This window comes from Podarcis filfolensis (assembly GCF_964270895.1).
Source record: "Podarcis filfolensis genome assembly, chromosome: 15".
Taxonomy (NCBI): Eukaryota; Metazoa; Chordata; class Lepidosauria; order Squamata; family Lacertidae; genus Podarcis; species Podarcis filfolensis.
In genome coordinates this window covers 3,247,963-3,272,860 of record NC_139618.1, presented here as the reverse complement: position 1 = coordinate 3,272,860, position 24,898 = coordinate 3,247,963, and the positions used below count along the sequence as shown (strand labels likewise).

The following is a 24,898-nucleotide window of genomic DNA, read 5'->3' as shown; positions in this document are numbered from 1 at the left end:
TTAATGGACCCATGGCAGGCTTACCTGGCAGTGCTGGTAACATCAAGCAGCAGAATTAGCAGTGGACAGTTTGGAGCATTGTGAGAAATAAAAATGGGGGCCCAAGGGCCCAATGAACTGGTTCCATGGTACCTTCTGTGCTTAGCGCATATATATATATATATATATATATATATATATATATATATACATACACACACACATGCTATTTATTTGCATTTGGGAGGGGAGGGCTTGTTGGGTCAGGTACGCCAGACTGATTTGTATGCTGTCAGTGGATTCTTGTTGCTGCCTTGTTGGGCTGTGTATGTGATAAAGGGGAGCCATACTGGGGTGAAGGCACCCTCTTCTATTTGTTCCAGTGTCAGTTTCAGTGTATTGGTCCATGTTTACTCCTGACAGTTCTCTCCACTGTCTAGCTATGAGGCTTCTGGCTGCTAAGAATAGGTGGGTTATAAGCTCTATATAATGTGCTCCCATTGTTCTTTGATTGCTATTTATTGGTGCTAATGTGATTTGTGGAACAACTAAACAAAACATGAGAATCAAATGTTTATAAAAGTATCCTTTTTATTTCTCTTATTCACAATAAATATCTTTTTCTGAAAAACATTGAATAACAACAAATATTTAAATAAAGGTCATAACATTCAGCATAACAATGGTACCATATTATAGTTTCTATCTTTTCCCTCTTTTTTTGTTCTTTGGAAGACTTATCTCAAATGGCCATTTGGCTCTAAAGTGCTGATTGGGAAGCAAAAGGGTACAACATCCATAAAGACACGCCTTTAGAATAGTCTTCGGAAAAATATGCTGGGCTATTGCTGCACCAGTGTCTCTGTGTATGTGTGCATACACATCTAGTTAGCATACAAACCATCATTCATAATTTCACAACATAAAAACAAGAACACTCTTCAGTAATTATCCATGAGGATTAAGGCACATTCTGCAGGAATGACTAGATATAAATACTGTACATATACATCACAAACACATATAAAATATTCCCTTTGGATATGTGCTCATCTTCCTTTCGCAGGATAAGATTGGCCACCTTTTTGAATCTCCTATTAAAGTCAGGAGGTGAGGTGGCTCCTCCCATCCATTCCCTCTGCAGTACTGTCTTCTGGCACCCGGGCAAGCAGGTACCCAGGTGAGCACAGGAAGGGTCTGAGAGAATAACCACTCTCAGAATGGTTAGTGCTGAAGATTTCATACTGTGGTTTCACTTCAAATCTGAAATGCATTTTGTGTGTCATAATTTCTTCATTGTTTCCTAGTAGAGAGGTGGATGGAAGAAGGTAGATAGCGATCTACTAGTACATCTCAGGGCCATTTGCAGTAGATTGACAAGGATTTCCAGCTCCCAGCAACAATAGCAGCAACAAAATGACTCCCTGCACCGCCCTTAATTTATACTGCTGAAATGAAGAGAGCATAGAGGTAACCAAGAGTGGGTTTTCATGCATAACTTTGTTCCATTCTGTTGACCTAAAAAAACTTCTAGCTTCAGTATTCTTTTAAGCATATGTCTTTTGCACCTGGCTCTAGTTGGTGGATCTCAAGGATCTTATAAAAAACAGACAATAGATCCCAAGGGATTCTAGTAAAAATAGAAGTAGATCCCATAAGTTTGCCCACTCCTGCCCATAGTACAACCAACAGTCTCAAGGTTTCATAGGAAGTAAAACAAACAAACAAACAGCACCCTTCAAAAAGGCAAAAGAGAGATTCTGTATCACATATTGCCAAGCTTTAAGAGAACCTTTTGACAAAGAGCTATCTTTAAAATATTTATAGACCTGAGGTTTCATTTGGCACACTTTCAAAGCAGAGTTGTGAAAAGTTAGTTGTTGGTTTTGGAGATGGAGGGCCAGCAGTTGTGAAAAGGCACTCTGTTTCCAGCTATGCAGTTGGTCAAAGCACAGAAGCAACATTTGTGGCATCCTAACCAAATATTTAAATGCCTTCAGTCCATGGAATATATTACCATTTGAAGTGCAGAGGCCCAACTGAATAATCATTCCTTGAACTTACGCAGATGGACCTTCACACAAGTGGGCTATCTCAAAATCTTATTTCACTGTACCGTTTGGACCAGTTGCTCTTTCTTTTCCATGTCGTTGCCCATATTTCCCCTTCCATGACTTTGCTTTTCTGCCTATCATTTCCACAAGAAACCAGTTCAGCCAGCCTCTGAAAGTGAAAGCTGGGCTGTGTGAGGAATAGCAGCAATAACAGCAGATGTCTTTCCTGCCCACACCCCTGTGATTATGCTAGGAGTCTAGATAGTCTTATCTAGTCCAATGTGCAGCTCTATGGGGTTCCTATTGGGGCATCTGATTGGCAACTCTGAGAACAGGATGCTGGACTTGGGATGGGCCATTGGCCTGATGCAGTAGGCTCTTCTTGTGTTCTTTCATTAAACAGATGTTTCTGGCAAATCATAAATTTCTTCATATGTATTCAGAGTGGTCTTGCTATTACTCCTTGATGCGTCATGCATTCTGCTGTAATCTAAAGAAAAATAGTCAAAATTGTTTCCCCACCTCACCAGTACATTCATTTAAAAACCATTTGAAATTGTGTATGTAAGTACAGCAGCACATTCCCCACTTATTCACTGAGGCTGTGATCCATCTACTGTGTGCACAGTGGGCTTGGGAAGCTGCTTTATTCTTAGTCAGAGATCATTGACACATCTTAGTTGGCATTGTCTACACCAGAAGCAGTGCACTGGGTAGGGTGGAGCTTCTGTGCTAGCTTCCTGTCTGATAGGTTGCTGTTGCTTACCAACAGGGGATGCACAAGGAGGCTGATGTCATGCAAACATACTAGTTAGGAGCACTGGATTTGCTGCACCAGAGCATTTGCACTATTTATTACTTATTTAAACAATTTATATACCACTTAACTACAATAGTCTCTAAGCAGTTTGCAAAAGTACAGCACAAGGAATATTAACTCAGTTAAAACTATAAAATCAATGAACATGCCTACCAGAATGAAAAAATCTTCAGTTGGCCCTGGGTGTTTAACAGTGAATGGGCCTGTCTGACCTCAGCTGGAAGGAAGTTCTGTAAAATTGGCCCACAATCTGAAACCATGGCTCCTGGTGGATACAATCTGTGCATCCGAGCCCTGGGGGACAACTAACAGTGACTCCCCACCCCCTGAAGACCTCAGTGATCAAGACACATATATATGTGATTGGGTGGCCTTTAAGGTATCGTGGACCCAATTTGTTAAAGGCCTTGTAACTGGACTGGAGCCGACCACCTGGCCTCTCCTAGTAAGCAACAGCAGCCCCACCCCACCTAGTGAACCACTACTTGTCTATACCAAAGGGTGGGCAACTTTCTTCATACCAAGACTCACAATCCTTCATAGGCAGTCTTCTGAGAACTAATAATAATAAATAATAAACCTTTATTGTCACTACACCACCTGTGTGCGGTGAAATTAACTGCATGCCAGTGGTGAGTGGAGCCAGAGGAAAAACTAGGTGGATCAACAAATGTGACTCTTTTCCTTGGATGGGAGGCTACACTCCAGTTGTGCAAATGTCAGGGGTTTAATACGTAAGCCCATACATCTCTCCATCCCCCATGCAGGCAAGTAAGGCATTATCACACATCAAGAACACAGGACTCAGTGAGGAGTGTGGGCTGAGGAGAGACCCAAGGGCCAGATAGAGAGATTTAGAGGGCCACATTTCAGTCAGTCCCTGGTCCTGAGGTTCCTTCCCCTAGATTAGTGTGTGTGTGGACACACAGGACAAAATAGCCACAAAGCTTTAAAAAAAAAAATACTCCAAAAGTTATAAATGAATCTTACCTGTTGGACCTGGGTCTTCATTGATGAATGCAACATGTGTTTTCCATTCAGTCCATTTGACTTCATTAATCCTAGTTAGAGAATCCACACATTATAATGATTCATCTTTTACACCATGACAGAAACACTTCATGTTTTCAGATTTTTAATCAGGGCTCAGTATTCATTTAATCGATGCACACTTAATCAGTATATGAAAAAGTAATGTCATGTTTTGAGCAGGGGCAGCTAACCTGTGGCCCTCCATATGCTGCTAGACTACAACTTCCATCATCCCTAACCATTGGTGATGCTGACTGCTGGGAGTTGGAGTCCAACAACATCTGAAGTGCCACAGATTGGCCACCACTGGTTCAGAGCATAGTTTCACTTTTTATACAAGATTGGAATTCAGTTTGTAGAGATGGACGTATTTGATTTTTCCCTATGGGATATCAGTGGAGGTAGAACATAGCCACCACGACTAGAAGCCTTGATGCAGTGGCAGCACAGTTAAAAGAGCAGCTTGGAAACTGTTTAAGGAGATCCCTTAAACATGCTATGTAGAGCTTGTTAATTTCTCTCTCTAATAGGACACAGTTATCAAAACAGAGCAACTTCATCCATTTCTGAACATCTGATTTACCTTAAACATAACCTGGTATCATTCTCTGCCACTTTGCACCATTCTCCAAGCTGGAATTTTCTCCTCAGGAATTTTGGCAGGATCTTTTCTGTTTCCACAATAGTTCTTGCCCTCTGGTGGTAACAAGAAAAATGTTACCAGATAATGTAAAAAAACAACACACAAACAAACAAACAAACAAAAAATTTTAAGAATGCTTATTGGTGGGTGGATTTCATACTTCTAGTCAAAAAGAATAAAGAAAAAGAGATCCCACAAACATAAGGTGTGCTCTCTCTTGGTCTACAGCAGGTATGGGAACCCGCATTAGGCCCAGCATGGGCCTGTTTTGGCCTGTTTTCTCCAAACAACGTCTGCATTCCCCACACCAGATATCATACATGACTGCAAAAAGGATTTGGAGCTTGAAGTGAACACTTGATTGTTCCTTTGCGAACAGAACCCACTGATTAGCTAGTCGAGGACTGACAATGAGCCCCACTGAGATCACCCATGCTAAGGCGAGGGGACTAACTAGCTGTGCTGATCAGCTGATTGGCGCTGTCAGCTGACATTCTGTTTACAGGCATGGTTTAGATTTTGGCTGGAAGGATATGCCCCCCCCCCCGCTGCAGTGGTAATGGGAAAACCAACCTGAAGCCTCCAGATATGTTCACTCTCCTTGGATATATCTTCCACTGTCTCCCCCATCAATGCGATCAACATGTTAAGGAGGAGAACAAAGGTCAAGATGACGAAGGAGATGCGGAGCAGCAGAAACAGAATGGGGTATTTTGCATCCTTGTGGATCTCCAGGTCACCGAGGCCTAAGGTGAGTTTGAAGAGTTCGATCTCGACATTCCCTAAAGTGCTGAAGTTACTGCACTTACTGTTTTCAGGACAATCATCTATCAAGGCAGCAAGGGCTGTGTTTAAGAGAGAAAGAGAGAAGGGCACCTTTAATATTGTATATTTGTAGAATGTCTTCTGTGTTCCTGTGCGCTTTTCTGGAAGTTTACAAGGAGTTCTTACAAGGGTCAAGAATGGTTGACAAGCTCCCCAAAGACTCCACAATCCTTGCATTTATCTTACCCCATATTCAGAAGAAAACGTTGGGGGGGAAGCTTCCACATTGCAGTCTATTGGAGACATGATGCTGCTCATCCACAGAAGTTTTGTTCACCATCCACACAATGTTGTCCCCATTAAAATCCCATCCCATAAACCCACCCCATTTAATTTGGATCTACCATTTCCACAGGGTGGCTTTTTGGGTTTTTTTACTTGCTGCATTTTCTGCAGAATTGGTACATCTGGATTCAATGGAGAAATAATATGGGGCAGAGTGCTAGGATGATTTTCTGTGGAAACGACACAAAACTTGGCCGCATGAACTGCCATGTGGAAGATCCAAATCATATATTGGTACAATTTGGATTGGTGTAAGAGGATGCAAGCTTACACATTTCACTGAATGCTTTGTCGGGCAGAGCAGGGCTATGTTTACCTAGGTGGGCCATGAGTTCTGCAGGCTTAGTCCAGCAAAGATTAGATAGCTCAGCATTCCAGCTATGCAAAATGTTTTTAAGATACCGCCACCTTCCTATAATAACCATCAAATTCTGCTTACCTACACCAAATCCGAGCAGAAATACAATGTACACCACTAGAAACTTTATCACGTCATGCAATATGACCTGTAAAAGGAAAAGGAAAACACAATGGCATGTTAATTAGAACCTCAAAACTCTCCATTTTACCGCTCTACCTCTTTCAGTAGTTCAAGTTATCAGCATCAGTGTATTCAGTCTATATGCATTTGGAAAGCTGACCCCAAAAGCACTTTTACTGGATGCTGATACATTGTGAAGACAAAACGGGCTCTCTCAATTTGTCTGCATTAAGATGTGCTTCAGGGATCCTTATGCTGAATCAGACCATTGCTCCATAAGAATGTAAGAAGAGCCTGCTGAATCAGGCCCATGGCCCAACTAGTCCAGCATCCTGTTCTCACAGTGGCCACCCAGAGAATGCCTGTGGGAAACCAGCAAGCAGGACCTGGGCACAAGTGCTCTCTTCCCTCCTTCCAATAGCAGGTAAAGGAAAAGGACCCCTGGACGGTTAAGTCCAATCAAAGGCAACTATGGTGTGTGGTGCTCATTTCGCTTCAGGCCAAGGAGGCCAGTATTTGTCCGCAGACAGCTTTCCAGGTCCTGTGGCCAGCATGACTAAACTGCTTCTGGCACAACGGGACACCGTGATGACTGCCAGAGCACACAGAAACGCCGTTTACCTTCCCACCACAGTGGTACCTATTTATCTGCTCGTGTTAGTATGCTTTTGAACTGCTAGGTTGGTAGGAGCTGGGACAGAGCAACGGGAGCTCACCCCATGGCACGGATTCAAACCGCCGACTTTCTGTTCAGCAAGCCCAATAGAGGCAGAGCATAGCCATCATCTATCTATCTCTGTGTTATCAAATGTGGCTCTCCATGGTTTCAGGCAGGGAATCTTTCCCCATCCTGCCTGGAGATGCCAGGGATTGAACTCCTGCATGCAGAGCAGGAGCTGCTCTTGCACTTCCCTCAAAGACAGGCCGCTTTGTTTCAAAAGAAGGAAAAATGGGCATTAGAAGAGCCAAGGTTATAGCCAAGTTCCTTATTACAAAAAGTAACAGTAAGGACATGCAGCAGCTCGTGCAGCAATGGAGCTGCCCTTCTGAAGGACAAGCACTTTTGAGACCAGGGTGCTGGAGATGGTGGACAGACAGCCACAATCAAATATCGAATGGAACTTGGAAGGGCATACTTGCCTGCTGGATCATCACACTATAGATTCCCATGGACTGCAGACCCCGGGTGAAATACAGCATGTTGGCCCACCCTAAGGACATGGCTAAGACGAGGCACGCAAGGTGTTCTTTGTAGGAGAAGAAGTACAAGCAGACAGAGAAGACAACCAAGACTGCTTGTATAAAACTGTCAAGACACAACAGGGAAAAAGTTGCATCTGTGAGGAAAACTGGACAATTAAGAAGCAGGTAGAGACTTTCTTGACGTGGGTATGTTACAACTACTAAGGATGGGGGGCATTTGTCAATTTCAGTTTCTAATTTTCCATTCTAAAATGAATTCTCTGCATTTCTACATCGTGATTATTATTTTGTAAAGCCCACATGGAAATCCATCTGCATTTTAGGGCATATTTCCTGAAATAGACACATTTTTGCATGCAATTCCCCCCATATAATGAGTATTTGTAAGTTATTTTCTCCAACGCATGCTTTTTTCTGCCTGTTTCTTCCTAGTATTTGCATTTTTGCACACAATCCTTTGATGAAGAACTGCACTGGGAAATCAGTTTGCATATTTTTGTCAGAAAGCGTGAATTAGGTAGGATGGCCTTTCAAGGCAAACAATCAAATTTCTCTCCCATTCATAATTACAGCACAGCCTTTTAAGATGCTAGTATTAAGCATCTTAAAAGCCACCCTGGCACCAGGAACACATTTGACCTTATTAAAGGTATACAGGTCGGAGCCAAACAGTACAAATTGAAAGCTTTTGCAGATGACTTAGTACTGATGTTACAGGAGCCAGAATCTAGTACTAAAAGAGTATTAGAACTGATTCAAGAATTTGGTCATGTGGCAGGATTTAAGTTGAACAAGTTAAAAACTAAAGTTCTTGAGAAAAACTTAACACCGATTGAGAAAGAGAGGTTTCAGAAGGAGACAGGTTTATCATTGGTTAAGAAAGTAAAATACCTGGGGGTTAATATGACTGCTAAGAACTTAAACTTATTTAAAGACAATTATGAGAAATGTTGGTCAGAAGTGAAAAAGGATCTAGAAATATGGTCAAATTTGAAGCTTTCCTTGTTAGGTCGAATTGCAGTTATAAAGATGAATGTATTGCCAAGAATGTTATTTTTGTTTCAATCATTGCAGATTTTGGACAAAATGGACTGTTTCAAGAAGTGGCAGAGAGATATTTCTAGATTTGTCTGGCAGGGCAAGAAGCCCAGAATAAAATTTAAAATATTAACTGATGTAAAGGAAAGAGGTGGATTTGCCCTGCCAGACCTTAAACTCTATTATGAATCAGCAGCATTCTGCTGGTTGAAAGAATGGCTGCTTCTTGAGAACACAGACATTTTGGATTTAGAAGGTTTTAACAACGTTTTTGGGTGGCATGCATATTTGTGGTACGACAAGGTTAAAGCTCACAAAGCATTCAAAAACCATATTGTCAGGAAAGCATTGTTTAATGTCTGGATAAGATATAAGGACTTACTTGAAAATAAAACCCCAAGGTGGTTGTCACCGATGGAAGTGAAGGCTCAGAAAAAGCTCAATATGGAGGCCAAATGGCCGAAATATTGGGAAATTTTGGAACAAGAAGGAGACAAATTGAAATTGCAGAGTTTTGAGAAATTAAAAGATAAAGTGCAAGACTGGCTTCACTATTATCAAATAAGGGAGGCTTACAATCTGGACAAAAAAATTGGCTTCCAGGTGGAAAAATCAAAATTGGAAACAGAACTGTTAGATCCCAAAACTAAGATACTTTCAAGAATGTATAACTTGCTGCTGAAATGGAATACTCAGGACGAAACGGTTAAATCTGCTATGATTAAATGGGCACAAGATGTTGGACATAACATTATGTTTGCTGACTGGGAACAGTTGTGGACCACAGGTATGAAATTTACGGCATGTAATGCCTTAAGAGAGAATATTATGAAAATGATATACAGGTGGTACATGACACCAGTCAAGCTTGCAAAAATCTATCATTTGCCCGATAATAAATGTTGGAAATGTAAAGAAAGTGAAGGTACATTCTTTCACCTTTGGTGGACGTGCCCAAGGATAAAGGCTTTCTGGGAGATGATCTATAATGAAATGAAAAAGGTATTTAAATATACCTTCTTGAAGAAACCAGAGGCCTTTCTCCTGGGCATGGTCGGCCAATTGGTGCCAAAGAAGGATAGAACTTTCTTTATGTACGCTACAGCAGCAGCAAGAATACTCATCGCAAGGTATTGGAAGACACAAGATTTACCCACTCTGGAAGAATGGCAGATGAAAGTGATAGACTATATGGAACTGGCGGAAATGACTGGCAGAATCCAAGACCAGGGAGAAGAGTTGGTGGAAGAAGATTGGAAGAAATTCAAAGACTATTTGCAGAAACATTGTAAAATTAATGAATGTTAAAATGATGTTGGATTGAAACCAAGTGGCCTTAGCAACAAGGTTAATAAGAATATGTAAAAATGGATTGATAACGGATGAAAATATAAAGTTATAATATGTTGAAATATAGAGTTAAGATAAAAGAAAGAGGGTAAGGATTTGCTGAATTAACCATGTGAACGGGAATACAAAAAAGGGAGGTGTGAGGAGGTCGGGGAAATAAGTAAACGAAATTTAAGATATGAAAAGATTGATTTGTTTTTAACTATTTATTTATTTATTTATTTTGTATTTTGTATCTTTTTTATGTATTTTTGTACTCTTTGTATTTTTTCTTCTTTCTTTTTGTTTTCTTTTTTTATTCTGTAATTTTCTTCTTTTTGTAAAACTTTAATAAATATCTTTAAAAAAAAAAAGGAACACATTTGACCTTAAATGGCATATACATTTATATGTCTAAATCACATCAAGAGCTGGCAGAGAGATTAGAAAAGAGCTAAGGGCAGAGTTAAAGAGAGGCATTGCCCATGAGCCACTTAGCGGAGAAAGACTGGATGTTATTTCAGAGCTGTAATCGTTTGCATTCTTATGCATGACTTACAATGCGAAATGGAACCAAGCGTCAGATAGGATTGATTGGAGATCTGAAGGCCTGAGCAGGAAGATAGCTACGCTCTGCAGGTAGAAATTGCCAGGAGTAGATTAACAAAACACACAAACACACAAAGCAGCGACTAGGGATGGACCAATGCATCAGTTACAGGCATAAGGAGCAGCCAGGAACAATGAGAGTTGTAGCCTAGCAACATCTAGAGGGCCACAGGTCTCTCCTCCCAAAGCCATTCATTTTACTTTTAGGATGTATCTATAAAACTGACACAAACACACAGCAGTTTACAAAGACAACGGTAGGGCCGGCCCCAGTTGCACTACAACCTAACAGATGAAGGCAAGAATTAGCACAGCCCTGTACATATATATTCAGAAGTAAATCTCATTAAGTTCAGCAGGGTGTACTTCTGGGCAGGCAGCTAAGGATCACAGCCTGAATGGGACAGCAAGACTTTTTAAAGTGTTGGTCCTAAAGGAAGAAGTGTGCCCTTTGAGCTCTGCATCAGGCAGCAAAATGTCTGGGGTTGGACTGAATGAGAGAGCATTGAAAGTTTCATAACAACTTATTTGGCCCAGAAATTGAAAACACTACAGGACATAGAGCTCTTGTGGTACAAGAATATGTGGACTCTGGCTATTGCAGAGAAAATAACTCACAAATTATGCAATTCTAAGGATAAAGAGGACCTGGAATATTTTAACACTGGATTTAATTTCTGAAGTGTCAGATCCAAATGTACAAAACTCTTTCCCCAAATCACACAATTTGGTTATCATGATGTGTTTTGCTGCTTTTGTTTTTATATATATATGGAAAATACAACCTCTGTACTGCTCCTATGTTTCATCATTTTGATTGATTGTTTGTACTTTTGATTTTACATTAAAAAGCAAACAACAACAATAATTGAATCTCACCTCTTTAATTGCTATAAATATGGCCCCCAACATCACTGTCACTTGTCCTGTCAGCTGGAGCCAGCTGAGGTCATCAGTCAAACTCAGAGGATATGGTGGAGCCTGAAAACAAGACAGAGGTGAGAGAAAAATTCAGGATGATCCCACGACTGAATCTATATCCATTATTTAACATCCTAATTTTCAAATTTCCAACAAGTTGTGGTGCATATGATGTCATGAAGTTGGGATAGGGAAAGTGGTCATGGCGCCTTTTCAGACCAGGAAGTGTGGGCATCTGGGGAGGCTTCAGAGTGCTGGAGAAACACTTAATGGAAAGGAAAGCATACATGACTCCTCTTACAATGATGAAGTAAGCTCAACCTAATCCCCTTTATTTATGTTGTTGGCATCTGTCTGTCTCAAGAGACAACGAAGTACACCTCTGGGAGTGAAGTCAAGCTGCTGTGTTAGCAGCACCAAAGCGACCTTCCCGAGGCACAAGCCTGGGCAGTGTGTATGGAGGTCCTGGGCTGCCCACAGAATAAGACCCCACTCTCAGCCTCACTGATGTGGCCCAAAGGAAAGCGGAGCAAGACTTTGGGCACCAGCTTGGCTGCAGGAGTTGCCGGAAGGAGGCGTACACGGTACCATCCAACCATCAGTCAGCAGGAGAGTTTCTCCTTCAAGTTTCAAAGCTCTTGGAAGCCCACTGCACAGATCACTCAGAGCAGAGCTTTTTGGCTGCCCCTGTTCTGCGGAACAGCATCCCCATCGAGATATGACGGGTGTCCACACCTGCACTTTCCAGAAACAACTGAGAACATTTTTGTTCCAACCTCAACACTGAATGGAAACGTTTCTGCCATGGGTGGCTACTAGTTTTTAAATTCATGTTCTGTTGGTTTTTTAGCTGTTTTTGTTGTATTTTGTATATCACCTTGGGACACCTGCACAAGGCAATTCATAAATAGCAACAACAGTATCCCTGCACACAACAATATAAATACAAGCTAAAGTGCCCTGTGAATGAGGTACAAAAGCAAAAAAGCATTTTTTTTGCAGAAGAAGAAAACTTTCAAGGAATTGGAGGGCAGGTCCTAGCCCATAAAAAATGTATAGTGCTGAGGTGTGAAATCTTCACTCAAAGCTTTCAGAACATTGGAAGGGTCTGGCTGCTACATCAGGCCAAAGAGGACCCAATCCAGTCCAGCATCCTGCTCTCACAGTGGCCAACCAGTTGCCCCAAAGCCCACATGAGCAACTCTCCCCAATTGTGATGCATTCAGAGGCATTTACTGCCTCTAGCAATGGAGGTGGAAGGTTGCCATTGTGGCTAGTAGCCATTGATACATAGCTCTCTGCTCTATGAATTTATCTAACCCTCTTTTAAAGCCATCCAAGTTGGTGACCATCACTGCATATTTAACAGCTACGTATTTTACAAAGCAAAATGGGAGAAACAGTGGGGCATTTTTTTGGGGGGGGGGACACCTTACCATTTCTGCTTGAGGCCTGTAGTAGGAGATCAACGTCAGCAACACATTGTAGATGAAGTATAAACAGCAGGAGACGAAGAACACGTGTCTGGCAAACCTTTTCCACTTCATGCGCAGCAGGGAATGCAGAGGTTCCAAAGCCAACATTTCGTGGCGATTCTGCAGAAGACAAGAGGAGTCAGTCCCCCCGGGGGGTCATCGTGACCAGATAGAGAATAAAATAATGAGCTCTTGGAAACAGATGGTGGAAGATGTCAAGCCTGCGGTTATACAAGCAGTTAATCCCAGCAGTGCCTTGCCTGGAGCAGGAGAACTGAAAGCGTTCAATGGGTAGATAAATCAGCTAATGCCTTAGTTGATTAACTAATGGGGAGCCTATTTTATTATAGTTATTCCTTTCTTTTATATGTTGTTTTTCCTCCCTAGGAGCTCAAAGACGCCATACATGTTTCCCGCTTCCCCATCATTTTGCGCTCACACCTGATTTGTGAGGCAGATTAAGCTGAAAGACTGTGACTGGTCCAAGGTCAACCGGTGTGTCGGGTGAAGATTTGAACCCAGGTGTCTGCAGGCCTTAAGGACTGGCTTAATTTTAACAATGTGATATATGATGGTGGGTTAATGCTGTGGGCTGTATCCAGCTAAGGACCACTCAGAGTAGTCCCATTAAAATTAAGCGACCTAAATTAGTCATGTCCATCAATTCCAATGGGTCTACTCTGAGGATGGCTAATGCTGATGTGTTCTAGAAACAACCTATGCTGGTGAATGAATAGGAAAGGCTGATTTTTTTTATTTTTGTAGAACTTTTCCAGGCATATTAAAAGCAAGTGTGAGCTCTAGTTAGAAGTGTTTGGATGTGTGTGTGAGAGAGAGACAGAGAGATTTGTTTTAATTGTATTGTTCCATGTAATACCAAACACACACACACACACCACTTTGCAAGAATCCAGCCAGCCAGCCACCCCATTCTGGGGTACTCCATTCCATCCACTATCCATTTTCTATCCTTGCCCCTGCCACAGTCACAGCCCTAGCAGATGCTCAGGATTCCATGGCAAATGGGCACATCCAGTTGTTGTTGGGCTACTTTGGAGTTTCTCTCTCCCTTGCAGGATTCCCACCCCCCAAAAAAATGTTTTTCTGCAAAGCTTGGAGCTCCTCCCTGCCCCACGTCTGATGTTACCATCCTCTTTTGCATAGATGCTGCCGTTTGGGCTAAATATAGATTGACGCTTGGAAAATTGAACACACTGTTGGTATGTAGGATTCCTAAAGCAACACTTTTTTTTTAAGGGTGCATGAACTTACCCCAATATTTGTATTGTAGACAATAATATCCAGCAAGGAGTTCTCCGAGGTGGTGTCCAGTTCTGTCAAGTCGTACAGGGAAGACTGTACGGGTCCATAAGCCCAGTCAGTAAATTTCCTGGAAAGGCTTCTGTTTGGCTTGTCTCTGATTTCTCTGCTAAGAATGTATTTCAGAATCTAATGGACCAAAATGGAGATATGTGAGCAAGTTAAAAGTCCCCCACTGACTAATAAAAAATAAATCATAATCAGCCATTAGTCCAGATGGCTATGTGATACCTCCACATTCAGAGGCAGTCTACCATTTGCTGGGGAACAACTGATGGGACTAAGTTATGAGATCTGGCTCAGATCTAATCTTGCACACTGTGCTGTTACCGCATTCATTAAGTCTGGCAGTGGCTGCTAAGCTCCCACAGACATTGCATAACTAGCATATTGCTGTACCACCTCCCTCTGTTGTTGCAACCAAATGAAAACTAAACTTGGCTCTCTTCCTGTTGCTCCTACCCAGTGAAGTCCAAAATGGCTGCAGAATCTACAGCAGCCTGAGGGCCACATTGTGTTGTAGGCAACCTTCTGAGGGCCACATGCCAGTAGAAGGCAGGAACGAGAGGCAAAGCAATAGATGCGCTATATTCCAGTCTTACAAGACACACACACACACCACATATCTCCTTATCCTGTTTGCAAGCAAGCAAGAGACTTTATTGAAGTTTAGAGACATGTTCCAGTCAGGCAAAAGCATTCATGGAGGGCGTGGAGCAGTGCTGGTAATGGTGTGGCCTGGAAAGTGTTAAGAGGGCCAGACAGTGGGCCACATTTGGGCCCTGTGCCTGAGGTTCCTGACCACTGGACCTCCAGATGTTGCTGGACTACATTGTTCCTGACCACTGGCCATGCCTGCAGGGGCTAATGGAATCCAAAACCATCCAGAGGACCACAGGTTTTCCTGGTCTACCCAAAAAAATCCACATATTTCCAACATTTCATAATATGCCACCTGCCAGGGTCTCCTTCTTCTTCCTCCTTTGCTTCCCAAGTCAGGCTTACCTCCAGCTTCCCAGTTTTTGCAGCTAGCTGCAGAGGCGTCAAACCATCCTTATTCTTCATCGTCTCCAAATCCCGGTTTCTGCTTTTCAAGAGGATGGCATCGTACATCTTCCTCACAAAGTCATTTTGCGTCTTAAAGTCTTCTGCGACTGTCACCAAGGCATGGAGTATATTGTTCCCCCTCGAATCTTGGGAAGTGATGTCCGTCTTGCTGTTGTTCATTAATAGCTCGACAATGTCTGGCTGGTTGGTGCAGGCAGCTAACGCCAGGGGTGTCTCTCCTGAGGAAATAATGCATCATTGTAGTTGTTGCTCTTTATATTTTTAATTTAATGGTATTAGGGATGTACAGATCTGTCAGTTTCAGAGGGGCAGTTCTCAGTTTCTCATTTTTCCAATGCTTCACATTTCTACACCAGATTGTGATTTATTCATTTTTTATAAAGTCACTGTGAGAATTTAGCAGCCTTTCGGTGCAAATTTCTCCTAATATACACACTTTTGTGTGTAGCCTTTTGCCTGACGTACACATTTATACAAGCAATTTCATGCAGAGTTTTTATGTTGTTTTTACTAATAATTGCATTTTTACACACACTTCCCCCTAAGATATATGAGCTTTTGCATACATTGTTTGGTTGGAAATCTGCATTGCAAAATTCAGAGAACTGCAAATTTCAAAGGACAGGTGTGCTTCAACTGACATATTGCTTCAAACAGTGCTGGTGGGCTAGGTATGCATTTGGCTGCAAGCTGAAGCAAATTTCTCCATCTGTATGTGGGGAAGAGGACACGGGTGTCCTCCTGATGCAAACATCAAAACATGTGGATACCAGGCAAAACTGCATACTAGTTTGTGTATCTTAGGAGAAATTTGCACTAAAGGTGCGGATGAATTTTCCCGAGGACTTTTCAAAATTTGCAATTATTTAGGAGAAATGTCGAGAAATGAACTAAAGATTGGGAAGCTGGTAAATTGAGAGGAAACAAAAACAGATTCATCCATCCCAGTTCCCATGGCATCATTGCATCAGCTGCCCTCCTGCATTTGCTTACCAAAATAAAAACCTTCGTGCTTGTGTTTAGGATTGAAGAAGACGCCTTGTGCATGGGCGTTCACATCCGCTCCTTTCTCAATCAGGGTCTGAGTAATGTCATACTGCCGTCTCTCAATGGCAATGTTTAAAGCTGTCTGTCCTGCAGAACAAAGAAACACATGTACCTCAGGTAGTGCAATGGGCCAGGGTGCCTGGTTGCGAACCAGAAGGTTGGTGGTTCAAGCCCACCCAGGGGTAGCTGTGGGCATTGCAGGAGCTTGGACTACATCAGGGGTTGTCAACCTGATCCTTACCGCCCACTGCTGAGCGTTTCAGGTTTCTAGGTGGGCGGCAGGGGGTTCTACGGCACAAGCTGAATCCTCCTTCCATTGAGGACTGGTGGGCGGTAAGGAAATTTTACCACCAAGAAAGATGCATTAGTGGGCGGTAGGTATAAAAAGGTTGACTACCCCTGGACTAGGCGATCCTTTGGGCCCCTTCCAACTTACAATTCTGTGAATCTCATTCTGCAGTTCCATAATTTGTCACCCTAGCATCCTACCCACTGATATTTAGTCTTGTTTCTGCTAAAACGGCATTTGCACTTGCTTTGCAGATTGGAAACATCTTTTTGAGTATTTATAAACCCTTCTCCCATCACTTAACAGTATGCATTAGAACATAAGGATCCAGAAGTGTTGGCTGGTACACATCAGAAACCCAATCTACCCCAGCACCCTGTTTTCACAGTGTCCAACTAGATGCCTGTGGAGAGCCTGAAATTAGGCTGTCCCAACTTAGGGGATGTTTAGAGCTGATAAAGGTAAAGGGACCCCTGACCATTAGGTCCAGTCATGGCCGACTCTGGGGTTGCGGCGCTCATCTCACTTTATTGGCCGAGGGAGCCAGTGTACAGCTTCCGGGTCATGTGACCAGCCTGACTGAGCCACTTCTGGCGAACCAGAGCAGCGCACGGAAACGCCGTTTACCTTCCCGCCAGAGCGGTACCTATTTATCTACTTGCACTTTGATGTGCTTTCGAACTGCTAGGTTGGCAGGAGCAGGGACCGAGCAACAGGAGCTCACACCGTCGCGGGGATTCGAACTGCCAACTTTCTGGTCGGCAAGTCCTAGGCTCTGTGGTTTAACCCACAGCGCCACCCGCGTCCCGATTTAGAGCTGATATTCAGAGGCAGTACTGTCTCCAACGGTGGAAGCAAGACATAGCCATCCTGGCTAGTAGCCATTGCTAGCCCTATCCTCCATGAACTTGTCTAATCCTCTTTTAAAGTCACCCAGGTTGGTGGCCATCACTGTCTCTTCCAGGAGCCAATTCTACGGTCCGCCCTGAATCTTCAAACATTCAGTTGCGTTGTATTTTGTAGTCCAAAGTTATAGTGTGATGAGGGGAGCAAGTACGTCATAGGGGAATAAGTGCTATGATACTCATCACAATGTTCTTCAGGTTTGAACGCAAAGCACAAATACTGTACCTCTGTAGGCCTCTTCTGTGTATGCAGCATTGATGAGCCTTTCTAAGATCAGGTTTTCTTCTGCAAATGAGAGAAGTATTTTCACAATTTCCTTTGTGTTCTCGTTGATGTTTAGCAAGGCTTTCATTAGGCAGGTCTTGCCTGTGTCAGAAGAGGTCATTTTTTTCATCAGATAGTCTGGCAAAATAATAATAATAAGAAGAATTAGAATAAGAATAAGAATAAGAATAATAATAATATGAAAAACAAGTGCTTACGAAAAATCTTAGCATTGGAGGGAGGCCATTGTAGGTTTCCTGCTCAGTTCAGGAAATCCAAAGGATTTCCACTAGATGGCTACCCATCTTCGGTTTCAAGAGCCCTAGCAAGGGAAAGTGCACTGCTTCTCTGAGTAACTGGTTCTATTAATTAACTGCTCTTGCCATTAAGACGTTTCCCCTAATGTATGAGCAAAATCTACCATCCTTTAAACTACCACCACTGGGTGGGGGTGCCCAGTTGGCAGTGACCCTTGACAGGGCTTTCCTGGTGGTGGCTCCCCATTTGTGGAACACCCTTCCTAGTGAGGTGTGTCTGTCTCCTTCCTTCTTATCTTTTAGGGAGAATCTAAAACAGAAGAACGAAAGCAGGATCAAGCCAATGGCCCACCTAGTCCAACATCCTGTTCTCACTGTGGCCACCTGGATGCCTGTGAGGAAACTCACAAGCAGGATTCGAGCATGAGGGCACTCTCCGCTCCTGTGGTTTTCCAGCAACTGGCATTCAGAAGCATTACAGTGGTACCTTGGGTTAAGAACTTAATTCGTTGTGGAGGTCTGTTCTTAACCTGAAACTGTTCTTAACCTGAAGCACCACTTTAGCTAATGGAGCCTCCTGCTGCCGCTGCACCGCTGCTGCACGATTTCTGTTCTCATCCTGAAGCAAAGTTCTTAACCCGAGGTAATATTTCTGGGTTAGCGGAGTCTGTAACCTGAAGCATATGTAACCCGAGGTACCACTGTACTGCCTCTGACCATAGAAGCACAGCATAACCATTGCGGCTAGTAGCCATTGGCAGACGTCTCCATGAATTTGTCTAATTCACTTTTAGAGCCATTCAAGATGGTGGCCTTCCCTGCCACCAGCCATTCGATAGCCGAAACACACTATTCCTAGCAACCCATAAATTATTAGCTGTGAGAGTCGGTCTTGGTTTTTAGAAGCCTTTGACTGTTTTTAGAAGCTTGTTTTTCAAAACTGTTTTTAGACATTTTAATTGCATCTGATTATTGATATGTTTGGCACCCTGGGCTCCTTTGGGAAGAAGGGCTGGGTATAATTTCAATTTAATTTCTGAATACCTTGGACTGTCAGGTTTCTGCAGGCATGCGACCGATCCTTCACTTCGGCAAGGAGGTGCTGGAGTTCTTCTATATTGCCCTCTGACACTGCCCGAAACAGATACTTCTTCAACTTTTTCCGACGGTTGTTTTGCCGAGCGCTTTGAGATGAATTAGTGCTGGATTAAAAGCAGAAGAATGTTGGCATGGAAGCAGAGAAATGGTTGCAGCTCAGCCGGGAAGTTCAAATCTCTCTCTCTTCAGCTGCAAACTCTCTTACGGTAAGCCTGCCCTGTATTTGCAACGTGAGATAATAATACTGGTCCACCTTGTAGCGCTGATAAGGTAATTTGTGCAAGATGCTCTAGACACTCAGACACACGCTATGTTTGGGTAAAGGGCTTTGCTTGTAGCTTGGTAAGTTTAAAACCATTTCCTATTTGTCCAGCTATATGTATATAGCGTTAAGGACTTAGCTGAGCAAGCTTCAGCAAGAACCTGGGTTTAGGATGTGAACCAGGGTTAAATGATAAGTCTGCATCAGACCTCATCTGGTTCCTGTTCTCTATTAAGTTGTTTGCTATACATTTTGTTTTTGATGAAGGTGGTGATTTTATTTCCATCTTGCCCTTCCAGAGTTGCCCAGGGCAGCAAACACCAAAGTGGTAAAACAATACAATTAAAAGTAAGATAAATATAAATACAAAGCACTTGAGAACAGTTAAAAGCATCTAAAAATGTTTAAGAACATCTACAAAATTTATTTGATTGGCAATCATTCCTAAAGGCACATCCAAATTGATATCTAGCCTGGTGGCTTTGATTTTTAGACCACACCGGTGGGAAGGAGAGGAAGATCTCAGTAAATCTAACCCGTGTCAGCACTGAATCTATAGAAAATCCCTGTGCAGAAATGCATCACGTGTGTTCACTCACCAATAGCTGTCTGCATTTGGGGTGTATTCAGTCATGTCATCTTGGAGGGACTGTGGGGAGTCCATATCTTCGCAATTTGCAGATGCACTGGACGCCAAAAAAGAGGGTGTGAGAAGAAAAAAAAAATAAGGCCAGAAGAATATCAGCTGCAATTACACATGAAAATCAGGAAACAAAAGCATCTAGAATGAATATAATTGGTGACTAAGACTTAATTTGTAGCCTTCAGTCAAGGAATGCCATAACAAAAATGTTAATACGGGGCAAAACGGATGGCCATTCCTGCCTCCTGTGGCAGCAAGTCATGTGGCTGACAGGTGGGCAATACTGCCCACCTGTCGAAGTGGCACTTAGGATGGTGGAGTAGATGATAGGTGGGCCTGCTGCTGAGCCTCAAAGCAGCAGCTCAAGCAAACCTCCCCACCCCCACCCCACCCTATCTCTCTTCCCTAAGGGTGACAAGGCTGGGAAGCTGGGAAGAAGGATTTTGCTTGTGACGCTTGCCAGGGGGCTGTGCTGCATTCGCCCTGGTGAGCAGCATCGCGGAAGCCCAACCGTGCCTTTTCCTGACAATGTGAGGGAAGCAAGCGCGTTATCTGGTACGTACCACGGGCGGATATTGGAGTCCATCGGCTTTGAGAAGACGGGAGGTGACGTCCGGCTTGGTGTGACATTGGTGTCGAAGGCTTCAATCTCGAGAAAAAAGTGGGAACTGCTGAATACATTGGATCGAAGCTATTATTAGTAGGAGGGCAAAAACAGAGAGCGACAGGCCTAGCAGCCACCCCCCTGTCCATATGTGTTTCATTTCCCAGGAGGGCAATTTTTAAAAAGCTCTGCATGGGTGCATGATATATGTGGGACCTCCACACACGGAGACAGTCTACCTCTAATTATGAAATCCTGAGGACAACAACATGGGGAGGGCTGTTGGCTTTGTACCCTCCTTGGTGTCTTCCTGGATGCATCTGATGGGCCACTGGTTGACCAATCAGACTGATGCACTAGATGGACCTTTGGCCCTGCTTCACACCTTCCTCGAATGTTTTTTGCCCAGCTGGAAATGTGTCCTTGAATTCTGATAATGCTTCTTGCTTGTCTGGATGAAGGATAGAGTGTGGGGCGTTTCCGTGTGGGTAGAAACTACCCTACTACATAAAGGTGAAGAATGCACCTGTTGCTCCACCAAGTTTTGTCTCTGGCTCCGCCCACCACAGGCAAGTGGCCCTCGGAAGGTTGGCTAGCAGGCAATGCGGCCCTTGGTCTTAAAAAGGGTTTTCCACCCTGAATCAGAGAGCTTGTTGCAAATTTAAGCACCTGCTTTTCAACCCTTTATGTTGTCACTTCCACCTAAATAAAAAATCAGGTAGGGCTATCAGGCAGAAGCTCAGCAATAGCCAGGGCTGGCATTTTTAATGGAGTGAAGTATTGTACAATACCTTCTAAACAGGTCTCCCCACTCCCAGCCCCCAGTATTATACTGTAAAATTACACAACAGCACCACTGATTGAATCCGTGTTTGACCAAAAATAAAATTTAAAAATCCACATGGGTATCTTTCAGAGAAGCCAAAGGATTTGTGCGTGTATGAGAGAATACAACAACTGAATAAACAAACGCTAGCAATAATTGTTAAGGAGGTCAGTTTGGAATGTGGGTCATACCTACCAGCCAAAGAGAGGGATGAGACCAGTGATCTGCCTGAGAGAGGGGGTGTTCCAAAAGAGGAGGGGGGAAAACAGAGTCAGGTTTTGAGTCTAGCCAGCAAAAGAGAAACAAGTTTGATTCCCCACCCACCCACCCCCTGGAGCTAGCTGGCAAGAAGGAACACTGGGGACTAGAAACATGTGTGGCTGTGGAATGTGCCTGCTTGCAGCCCATCCACTTCACCTGCATATCTGCAAGAAGCAGGTAGTTCAAACAGGCCACAAGCCCAGTGTTTCAGCTGTCATTAGAGGTTGAGGAAGTTTTTTGGGGTGGTTAAAGGTAAAGGTAAAGGGACCCCTGACCATTAGGTCCAGACTCTGGGGTTGCGACGCTCATCTCGCTTTATTGGCCGAGGGAGCCGGCGTACAGCTTCCGGGTCATGTGGCCAGCATGACTAAGCCGCTTCTGGCGAACCAGAGCAGCACACGGAAATGCCATTTACCTTCCCGCCAGAGCAGTACAGCAAGAGCCAGTGTGGTATGGTGGTTAGGGTGCTGGATTCAAATCCCTACTCAGCCAGGGAGCTCATTGGGTGGCTTTGGGGCAGTTCATTGACTCTCAGCTTAAACTGCTTGCAGGGTTGTTGTGAGAACAGAATAGGGAAATGGGGAGGAGAAAAAACCATCTTGTGCTCCTTGGAGGAAAGGCGGGGCAATAAATTAACATTGAAGGTTGTTTTAAAAATAAAATAAATAAATTTGACAGGGCAAGACAGCACCTGGCTATCTTATGAGCCAAGGTAGCATATCTGATCCATGCTCGTAATTTCCAGTCTAGCCACCTCACACGGTTGTTGTGGGAATAAAAAGGAGGAGCACACAGCATCTGTGCTGCTTTGAGCGACTTAAAGGAAAGATGGGATAGAAACGTACCGTATTTTTTGCTCTATAAGACTCACTTTTTCCCTCCTAAAAAGTAAGGGGAAATGTGTGTGCGTCTTATGGAGCAAATGCAGGCTGTGCTGTGCAGCTATCCCAGAAGCCAGAACAGCAAGAGGGATTGCTGCTTTCACTGCGCAGCGATCCCCCTTGCTGTTCTGGCTTCTGAGATTCAGAATATATTTTTTTCTTGTTTTCTTCCTCCAAAAACTAGGTGCGTCTTGTGGTCTGGTGCGTCTTATAGAGTGAAAAATACGGTATATATTTAGGAGGGCTGTGCCTGCCCTACCTTCCTAAAAATAGCCCAAGACGGCTAACAACATCAGGAATAAATGCAACAACAAAGATTAAACATTTGTAAAACGGTGAGATGAAAATGCCACCTATAAATGGAACAAATCCATCAGCCGTATGGCTTGTGGAGTAAGTCAACTGAGAACTGCCTCCAGGTCAAACTGGTGAAGCCCTTTCTCCCCCTTTGCTCTGAATTTAGTGCCTTGTCTCCAAGGGTGAGAAGCTTACGCCCCACATTCCCACGCTCTGGGCCTCTGTGGGCAGATTCCAAAGCCAGCGTGTGACACATTTCTCTGGGCTTACACAGCAAAACACAACACACACAAAAATGTGGGTGTTTATAGAACAGAGGGATGGGATGGGGAGGAGAGAGAGAGAAAGCCGAGGGAACATCAGTCTCCTGCCAGAAAACAGTAGCACAGCGGCTTTTGGAAAGCCCCGAGAGGCAAGGTGGGGTGGAACAAGCTGTTTACATTTTGCTAAGATCAGTTTAAAAGCAATGGCAATAGCAGCCACTGAAAGCAGAAATGTCAGTGCATTGTGCAAAGTGATTCTTGGGAGCAGGATGAGGATAACAGCCCTGAGTGTTGTTTACTTCTGTTCAAGCCCTGCATGAGTGTGTAAAGTTTACCACGACTCAGTATCCTCAGGTTCCTAGTCAGTAAGGTGGCAAATATAGGCTAGTATGGAGCCAGAGTTGGGGGTTGAATAGGGCTCCTATTTGTCCGTGCACACCTCCTCTGCCTCTCAACTAGCAAAAGCAAAACAAAAAAACAAGAAAGGGTAAGTTTCTAGTCCTCAAGGTGGCAAAAATAGCCTAGTTTGGGAAGGAAAGTGAGAAATTGCAAAGGACAGCTGTGTTTCAGTTTGCTTATTGTTTTGGAAAGTGAGAATTCAACAAGGCCAGCTTTAAATGCATCTTGAATTGAATTGCACCCCGTGTGTGTGTGTGTGTGTGTGTGTGTATCCTAAAAAAATGAGATACCACTGCACATATCTTCATAAAAGTGCCTTGGATGCAAGCACATAATGGCTGCTTTTGTCAGCCAAAAAAAGAGGTGACTATACTCCAACCTGATGAGTTCCATCACAACCAAAGCAAGCACTGTGTGTGTGTGTGTGTGTAATCACAGAATATACATACAGTTGTATACTGTCAAAATTTAGACCGTAGGCTCTTGAGGGCAGGGATGTTTTTGTTGTTGCAGCTGTTGTACCTGTATGTGTTACTCTGTCAAATGAAACGCCTTTTGATTGCACTATGCAAATGAATACCCTGAGCAAATAACTAGCTCAAGACCTGCTGAGTTTGACAGGTGAGGGTGGGGAGGCCAGGTCACCTTAAGGCTTTATCCTGAGAGTCAGAGGATGGAGCTTGGGAGCTCAAAGAGCAGTGCTCCATATGAAAGGGTGAAGCCGGCTTAGAGCATGGAAAGGTATCTGATTGGGCAGAGGTCTGAGCTTAGCTGTGATTGACAACTCAGCGTGGAACTCCTCTTGTGTGGAGGCGTGGCCTGGTGAGCATGGAGGAGGAGCTAATCACAAAAAGTCTTCCGCAGTGTTTGAATGATTGAAGAAGAGTTTTTAAAGCTGTTTTAGGGGGCTCTGCAGATGCCACAAAATATATAGGGCACTGGATCCCACTTAATTCAAGCGAGCCAAGCAGAGGACAGCCTGCCCACCTTGGTTCTGGCCCATCACTTGCAGTTAAATCAGCTACTTGTAAATGTGGAGAAGTACAGAAAAGGATCCAAAATGCTGCAGATATCATACAGTTGTAGAGTTTGAAGGGACCGCGAGGGTCATCTAGTCTAACCCGCTGCAATGCAGAAATCTTTTGCCCAGCAACGGGCTCAAACCCACGACCCTGAGGCTCTACCAACTGAGCGCTCTCTAGCAACGATTAATTTAGAAAGCGCACATGACACGCCATAACTAAGTGGCTGAGCATCTGCTTTGCATGCAGGAAGCCGCAGGTTCAGTTCCCAATGGGAAAAACTCCCTACCTGAAATTCCTGGACAGCTGCTACTGCCAGTCAGTGTAGAGAAACTGGTGGCCCTCCAGATGTTGTAGGACTCCAGCTCCCAGCAGCCAACATGCCCAGTGGATAGTGGTTATGAGAACTGTAGTCTAGCAACACCTGGAAGGCTGCAGCCTCCCTACCATGGCATACACAACACTGAGCTAGGGGGCAGCTAGTTCAGCTCAGGCAT

General features: G+C 43.6%; 1 protein-coding gene and 1 long non-coding RNA gene across 2 annotated transcripts in view; one reads left to right on the top strand and one right to left on the bottom strand.

The window, feature by feature from the left end:
- Nucleotides 1–550: 550 nt before the first annotated feature.
- TRPV3 (transient receptor potential cation channel subfamily V member 3) overlaps nt 551–24,898 on the bottom strand; it is a 38,372-nt gene continuing 14,024 nt past the window's right edge. The window contains exons 4-20 of the mRNA XM_083588094.1: nt 21,474–21,506; nt 20,412–20,519; nt 19,805–19,891; nt 18,890–19,047; nt 17,550–17,726; nt 16,076–16,216; nt 15,020–15,300; nt 13,967–14,143; nt 12,656–12,814; nt 11,178–11,279; nt 10,249–10,322; nt 7,260–7,425; nt 6,078–6,144; nt 5,102–5,373; nt 4,469–4,581; nt 3,844–3,914; nt 551–2,523 (exon numbers count right to left, since the gene is read on the bottom strand). Coding sequence (XP_083444220.1) covers nt 2,429–2,523; nt 3,844–3,914; nt 4,469–4,581; nt 5,102–5,373; nt 6,078–6,144; nt 7,260–7,425; nt 10,249–10,322; nt 11,178–11,279; nt 12,656–12,814; nt 13,967–14,143; nt 15,020–15,300; nt 16,076–16,216; nt 17,550–17,726; nt 18,890–19,047; nt 19,805–19,891; nt 20,412–20,519; nt 21,474–21,506 — 2,281 coding nt within the window. The 3' untranslated portion in view covers nt 551–2,428. The remainder of the gene's footprint in view (nt 2,524–3,843; nt 3,915–4,468; nt 4,582–5,101; nt 5,374–6,077; nt 6,145–7,259; nt 7,426–10,248; nt 10,323–11,177; nt 11,280–12,655; nt 12,815–13,966; nt 14,144–15,019; nt 15,301–16,075; nt 16,217–17,549; nt 17,727–18,889; nt 19,048–19,804; nt 19,892–20,411; nt 20,520–21,473; nt 21,507–24,898) is intronic.
- The window catches only part of LOC310750218, a 35,847-nt gene continuing 24,541 nt past the window's right edge, over nt 13,593–24,898 (top strand). The window contains exons 1-2 of the long non-coding RNA XR_014541982.1: nt 13,593–13,914; nt 18,903–19,149. This is a non-coding gene — a long non-coding RNA (uncharacterized lncRNA). The remainder of the gene's footprint in view (nt 13,915–18,902; nt 19,150–24,898) is intronic.